At 37.0% G+C, this 7398-nt stretch overlaps 1 protein-coding gene across 3 annotated transcripts in view; it reads right to left on the bottom strand.

Annotated features, from left to right (window-relative positions):
- Positions 1-190: 190 nt before the first annotated feature.
- Positions 191-7398, bottom strand: part of CAPRIN1 (cell cycle associated protein 1) — a 40543-nt gene continuing 33335 nt past the window's right edge. For all 3 annotated transcript variants that reach the window (XM_030038356.2, XM_030038358.2, XM_030038357.2), the window contains one exon: positions 191-6234. In XM_030038356.2, coding sequence (XP_029894216.1) covers positions 6170-6234 — 65 coding nt within the window. In that variant the 3' untranslated portion in view covers positions 191-6169. The remainder of the gene's footprint in view (positions 6235-7398) is intronic.

Below are 7398 nucleotides of genomic sequence, written 5' to 3'. Positions count from 1 at the left end.
GTTTTAAAATATAGCAAAAATATGATAAAACTACTGTATTAATAATCATAAAGGCTGTAGAACAGTATTTTTTGAGGAGGTGAACCCAGGTAAACCCAGTTACTGAGACAAAACCACCAATGCAACAGAAGTGTAGCAAGACAATTCCTTAAGGTATAGGTATGAAATATTTGCTTAGAAGGGAAGGACATAAAACATTTAAATAGATTTATTTTTCAAGTGTTTACATAAGCCATGGACCAATTTGCTTTAAACGCTGAGTTAAAGAACTGCAAAGACATATATACAGGTATGTTTAAGGCCATCAGAAAATTTAAACCTGACAATTAACTAAAACGTAATTCTGAAGATTTACTTTATATGGTAGATGCATTACTAAAGTTTATTCTAAAATTGAATAGCTTCAAAAAAGGAAATACATTTTCATTTAATAAAAGTCTAATGGATAATTACTAAAATTTATCTTGATACCAAAGTTTCAGGTGTACTCTTGATCCACTATTGGGTATCTGAGCACATTTTGTAGAAAGGAAAAATTGGCCACCATAGTTGGAACTGAGCTAGTTACACCCATCTCATTATTTTATGAACATAAAAAACGTGGTGGTGGGGAAACGGAACCTAGCTTTTAAAATTAATGAGTTAATAATTGCAGCAAGAGCTAACACAGATAAATTTAACTTGGAACAAAATGTCAAGTTAAGCTGAAGTTTTCCTAATACAGTTCTTTCAAGCACCGCTCAAATGGGCTTTAGGATGCAGATTTTGGAAAACAGACTTCTCCATTAAGGCTGGATCTACAGAGCCACAAATAATTTTAATTGCGTTATATTCAAAAAGCCTAAGAAAGTGGTTAATAGAATAGCACCTCTAACCCTTAGACAAACAGTTTAGAAAATTAGCTTCTCATCAGAGACTCTACCATACCACACCAAAAATTCAGCAACACCCAGTTTCTGAAACCCTGTAGGAATAGACAGAAATCCAAGACAATGCTTTTAAGTTTTCTTAGAAGTGTATGAGGGTCAGGGGCTTGCTTTCACAGAGAGGAAGAGACATTAAGTTTCTTTAACAGTCTACTACAGTGTAGATATCTTCTTTCCCTTCAGTGTTAGATGATCTGAATGCAACATCGAACTCTTAAGCAGCCAGGTGCAGTGGTTCTCAAAAGCATGGAACCTTTACTCTTGGAAAACATACTGACTGGGATGAAAATCATTTGGATGTAAAAACAAACAGTATTAGCAAACCGGGAAGTTTGAAGGACCTTCCCCATCTCCCTCCCTCTGCAAAAACAAACTGGCCAAACAGAAACACATTATAGTTTAAGCAATTAGCCTTCTCCATAACTATCAGGTATGCTAATCTGGTATTAAATAAGGGATTTTTCCCAAAGTTCACGTCAAAGCTCCTTCTGTTAAGTTCTGCCACTGACTATAAGAAAGCCAAGATTAGTATGAGACCAATCAAACGCTCAGATGCTGATGTTAAGATTTGACTGTTCCATCACAACAAATTTTGTCATTTAGAGAAAACCGGAATTAGAAGGAAACCATACAATTTTGTGATGTTTGAGTTTTCAGTAAAGTTCCCAACAATAATCGTAACTATATTTAAGTCCAGATTTAAATCAGGAAATAATCTTTCAAGGTTGAAAGTTTTATTTTCAGGACTGTTTCCTGCTTCCTATTAAGATGAGGCAGATTTTTAGGTCAATCAGTGGTGAAGAACACCTACCCACCCCATCTGTAGAACTTTGCTGGTGCCAGCTCAAGTGTTTAAAAACCCTTTCTAGTCCATTCCATATTCAATGCAGATGGAATACTGTAAAAACGGGTGCATAGATTTGAAAGACTAAAATATACAGTCTACTTCATATAGTCACAAACCTCAACTCCAGCTATAAATTTATATCTTCAACTATGTTTTGATACTTTGCATACACTTTAATCAAGAACAGTTTTGCATGAGCAAGAGGGATGATCCTTTATTTTTCAAGATGTGACTGGCAGCCTTATTAATGGGGCTGGTTAATGAGCAGTGTTCTCATGTCCCTTTGTACCCACAGGAGACTTGAGATGGGAGAAAACTGAAGAATACAGCACAATTTTGTCCACTGAGCCCAAACACTTCTATCTCAGATGCGCATTTATAATAAATGGTTCTTGCAAAGAAGAGGTAAGAAAAGTCAACTACTCAGCTTAGGCAACACCAGAACTTAAAAAAAGAATAGGAAGGTAAAGATTTTTCTGACCGATTGGTTTTGTATCTTATTCTGCTGGACCACAAAGGTTTTGCTATATTTGCTTTTAATCGTATGAAGGGTAACCACTTTTTCAGTATCATTTACCATCTTTTCAATGTTTGTCTAGAGTTAAAGCCTTTTCAGTAACTTTTCTCTCTCCAAAGTAGTTACTCAAATGCCATTTGGGGGCAAGAAGGAAGCTCAATCCATTCTCCAAAGACACATGTGAAGTAACCTGTAACCCAAGCAAAGAATCTGCCTAACAAATAAGGTCACAGCAGGACATTTTGAAAAGACACATTTTTAAGGTCACAAAGTTCTCCAAGCCTATAAAGTCCCAGCAGAATACATTAACTGTCTATTAACAAGTCAACACTACTCTTCCAACTACTCTGGATGAAGTTATGCCTTAAGAGATTGCTATACACAAAAGACAGTATCTTGGAAAGAAAGCAGGGATTAAGTGAAGTCTAGTCATTCCTCCACAGCCAAATCCAGAAGTTGTATTGGTGAACTGTTCTTAAAAAGACATTCCGTATTCAGGGAGAACACAGAAGTAAAATGTAGGACAAAATTGACCTTAGGTATGAGACAATAGCTATGATTTCCGAGTTAAGTATTTAAGTTGTAGGACATCTAGGAAGGATCCAGGTTTCCCAGACACAGTAACATTAGGTAGAAACATCTGGAAACTCAAGTGATTTATAAATTATTTACTCAAGAATCCTTGTATTACAGCCTAGACAAAATAAGACGCCGAAGCTAGAAGTTGTTCTCAAACACATACCACTGTATAGCCTAGCAATATTAAATAAAGCCCCTGCCAAAATAAAAATCTGCATCTCCTCATAGTAGCTGTATATGCAAGAGAGCAGTCATAACTAGTCTTGTTATGCTCCCAGAAGACTGATTCACAGAAGAATCGAGTAAAACCACCAAAGACTACAACTGATGTGTCTACATGCAGGCTCAGTAGTAGCGCTTTGTTATGCTCACTCACGCTTCCCAACCACAGGCATCAGGCCCTACCACAGCACCTAACTAGAATAACCACAGCTCGTCCCCTGGCACCCAGAAAGGGCTCTGCAACAGAACCAGCCCAGAACTGCCACTAATAGGATCACTTCTTACAATGGTCTTTGCTCAAAAGATGGTCGTCTTCAAAAGAAACATATCTAGGAGTGCTTGTGATTTGGAGGTAACTCAGATCTAGAGCCAAGTTACAGAGCGAAGATACTTAAAAGCTCCCCTGAACAGGCCAGAAAACCAGTTAGTGGATCTATGTGCCATACTGCGACTCAAGCCAATTTTTCAGCATACTGTTTATTAGACAGACGTATTGAGATTAAAGGAGTCAGTGCAAATTCCCAGATTAAACAAATCTTACGTACTTGCTTTACGGTTATTATTCTAACACATCTCCCTCTATCAGCATACAGTAGAGCAGCTACTCTAAAGACCATTTTCATACATGAAAAGGCTTACAAAGTTGTATCTCAGTTAAGAGGCCTCTCAACTACCTGATGTTTTATTAATAAATTTAAGTTGGAAAAAAAAGAGCAAACCCCAAAACCTTAAGTGGAATGTTCTGATCCATTCAGCGGTCTTTAATTCAGTATGCTGCAAGTTTACTGTCAAACTACAATTAGCTATTTAAGAAGCATTTGGTGTGCAATGGAAAAAGCTGAATAGCTTGTGTTCTATCAACCATTTAAAAAGTAAGCTGATGCACAAAAAGTTAAAATAATCATAAAAAAAAAGAATTCACTGTTTTCCTACATCAGTTCAACATCAAAAGGTTTGTCTTTTTATTTTTTCCAGTTAAAAAACAGTTGGGACTATTATCTCAGTAATAGCTTCCTAAAAAAGACACAGAACAGCAACTTCTCACTGGACTGCAGTTTATATTGTTATACTGGTACGGAATGTTTCTAGACCTTGACTAAAACTGCTGCTTCTAGCCATCAGCATTGTTTCAAGATGTCTGGTGTGTAATATTGTCTTCACAAGCTTATCACTTTTCTCAGTAAAAACATCTCATTTGTGCTCTTCACACAGAACATGGAAAAGTGATATTACCACCTATTTGTATAGAGCTTCAGATTATTTCACAACAAAATCAAAATATCTGACTAAAAGTTCTGAAAGTTCAGTTATGATACAAAGTAGAAATGACCCTCTGAGTGAAAACAACCTTCAGTTTTATATATAACAGTTAAACAACATGTAGCTGTTCCTTAATTTCACCTTTCCACAGGTAGGAATTATTCGATGAGCAATACTTAACACATATAGCACTTTCCTTCTTGCATGTGCTATAAAATGCAACAGAACTACCAACACCTCTATGGAGGCAGCTATCAATATATTCTCCCCACTGCAGAGAGAGTGCATGTGCGCAAAAGGTAGGCACAAGTGATTTTCCAAAGATTATACCACAAGTATGCAGTAAAACTTGAATAAGACTTGGTATTTTCCAGCTCCTAGTCTTATGCCATTACTTTTATACATTGCTGCCTTGATGAAAAGGAAAGTCCGTAAAAAGAAGTTTCCCAGAAGTCACAGCTATCAGAATAAAATCAGAAAAACAGGAGGAGCGTTTACATCTATTCAGGAAGAGGAGAATCTATCAGGGGAAAAAAAACCCAAAACCTTATGAAATGTCACCCCATCACATTACATTTGTTTCAGTCGTTGAAAACCAGTGTTCCAGGATACAATTTTTATAAACATGTTTTATTTGTCTTGCTTATACCATTAGAACTGTAACTGCTGGCTGTCATTTCCCTTAAAAGGGGAAATCAATTCAAACACATACTGGTGCTTTTCAAAAGATAGCAATTAAAAGGGCAGCAGCAGCGGGCATTTGAGATTTCTTAAAACCTTCAAGGCTGCAGGAAAGACAAAAGGACATGTGACCAAAAGTGTTATGATTATCCATTAGAGATTTCCATCAGTACCGGCATCAGTTATTTAGGTGATAATACAGCAAGGTCAAGTATTAGTGACAGACAATGTGCAAGTCATAAGGAATGATAAGAGAATACCAATCCTTACAAAAGTCATTGCTATCAAAGAAACTTAGAAGTGTTTCAAAGAGATATCTAAATACTTCACATCAAATATACAGTGGCCATCCAGATCATATCTCACATTTGTTGCAAAAGTTTGTTGAAGTGCCAAATCAAAGCTTTTCTTCTTGTTTTTAAAAAAAAAAAATTAAAAAAAAATTACACAATTACATTAGCAGTTATGCAAGCGATCTTAAATCCTTAGCCACAGTAAACAGGGCCCTGGTGATGAGGAGTGCTGCAGCTAAGGGGTGCTGCTGCTTTGTCAAAAACTGGCTATAAGCCTATTTGTCTATTCAGGGAAATATGCATTACTACGCATCTTTAACTGTTCAGTGCTTCAATTTAGTAAGAAAAAGCTGAAATGCAGTTGCTCTACCAAGCCACACTTCACCTTTTCCATCCTTTCATGGGAACATTAAGTTTTATCAACTGCCACCACAGTAAATCTTTAAGAATTTGCAGATTTTATCCAAATTTGTTACATCACTTTTAAACGTCAGAAGTGAGTCTTTGCTTTTTCCTGCCACTTCAGTTAACCATGGAGATTGGATCACCCTGAAAATTGCCTTTTTTGCTTTACTCTTAGCAAGGGTGAGGAATCTGAATCTCATGTGCAAGGCTCAAGATGATGCTTAGGACAGAACATGCAGAGTAAACGTTGATTCGTTCCTTTCAATATCCAGGTAATATAAAGCTGGCAACTGTAGTCCTGTCATTATGGGTAATGAAAATAGTCCCTTTACAACAAACTTCCTGTAAGGGAGAACAAATAGATAATAACTCTTCTGGTAACATGTATAGTACACTGGCCAGTGTGTTTTTGGCGTTTAATGTAATCCCGTGAATTTGTTTAATTCACTTGCTGAGCATTCATTTGAGGCATCCCTCTGTTTGGTCTTGGGGGCCCTCCACGACCTAGAAAACAGACAAAAAGGCTCTTGAATTATGCATGAAGTCAGGTTATTTTAAAAAAATTCCTAAAAACTCTGGTCCAAACTGGGTAACAATTCCCAGATGCGTATCTGGACTATATATGGTCTTAAAAGCTCCTTCAAATCAAAACTCAACAGTACGTAACCTGTCTTTTCATTTTTCAGCTTTAACCCAGTACTTTTTTTCCCAGAACTACAAAGTTGTAATCACTTCAAGTAAGAAGTTTTGCAGTATTGTAAGGCAATAATCGGTTTACTGTATTTTAAATTTAAGTACTGTGACCTAACTAATCATGTTTTAACTTCCATTCTTCCTTAAGAAAGAGACTGCCTGTAGCTCACACTCTCACTATATGAGAACCGTAGGTCACTTGGGGAATCCCTCTCATGTTTGCCTGCACATCCCTGCCCAACAAACGTCAAGACTTGTCTTCATTATAGTTGTGCTTCCTGAAATATGCTCTCAGCTTCACTACAGCCTAATACCACGTTGGACTTCAGGCCACAGTTCCACACTATAGGGCTTTCAGTACCAAGACAGTGACGGGCAGAACTCTTCAAAACTGGACTACCACATGGAACTGTGGTTTTGCAAACAGTGCAAGGTACAGCCTTGAGCTGTCCTCACTGACCAAGGCACTCTGGTGATAACTCAAAATTCTCATGGAAATGTCTGTATCAAGACAGAATACAGTCTAATCACCAAAAATCTACTAAAAAAAAAAAAAAAAACGAACTGTGGAAATAGAGTTGAAAATAAGATTTAGAAGTTCAACTACAGCCTCATTATGTGTGTGGGTTTGTTCTGTCTTCTCAGTGGCAAACACTCTTAGGAAGCTACAGGACAACACACCTCCATAAGCTAAAAGCAACAATTCTATAGGGTCAAGGAACAGATGAGCTTGGAGGGAGTTTAGCATCCTTAGATCAAGAGATCTCCACAACAGATGCAGTAGGACATTTTTTAGTGCAACAGAATAACACACAATTCTGAAGGCTGACAGTGGGCTCAAGCCTGACGTCTGCTTTATAAGCAAGTCTTACTTGCAAACTACTAATGCACCTAGTAAGATCGTAAGTCACAATAAACATCACAAAAAAAAAAAAAAAATCACTTTCCTAAGGCTTTCATTAATAAAAGGCAACT

This window comes from Aquila chrysaetos, chromosome 16, assembly GCF_900496995.4.
Source record: "Aquila chrysaetos chrysaetos chromosome 16, bAquChr1.4, whole genome shotgun sequence".
NCBI lineage: Eukaryota > Metazoa > Chordata > Aves > Accipitriformes > Accipitridae > Aquila > Aquila chrysaetos.
Note: the sequence above shows the minus strand (reverse complement) of the source record. Positions and strands in the feature narration are given on the sequence as shown.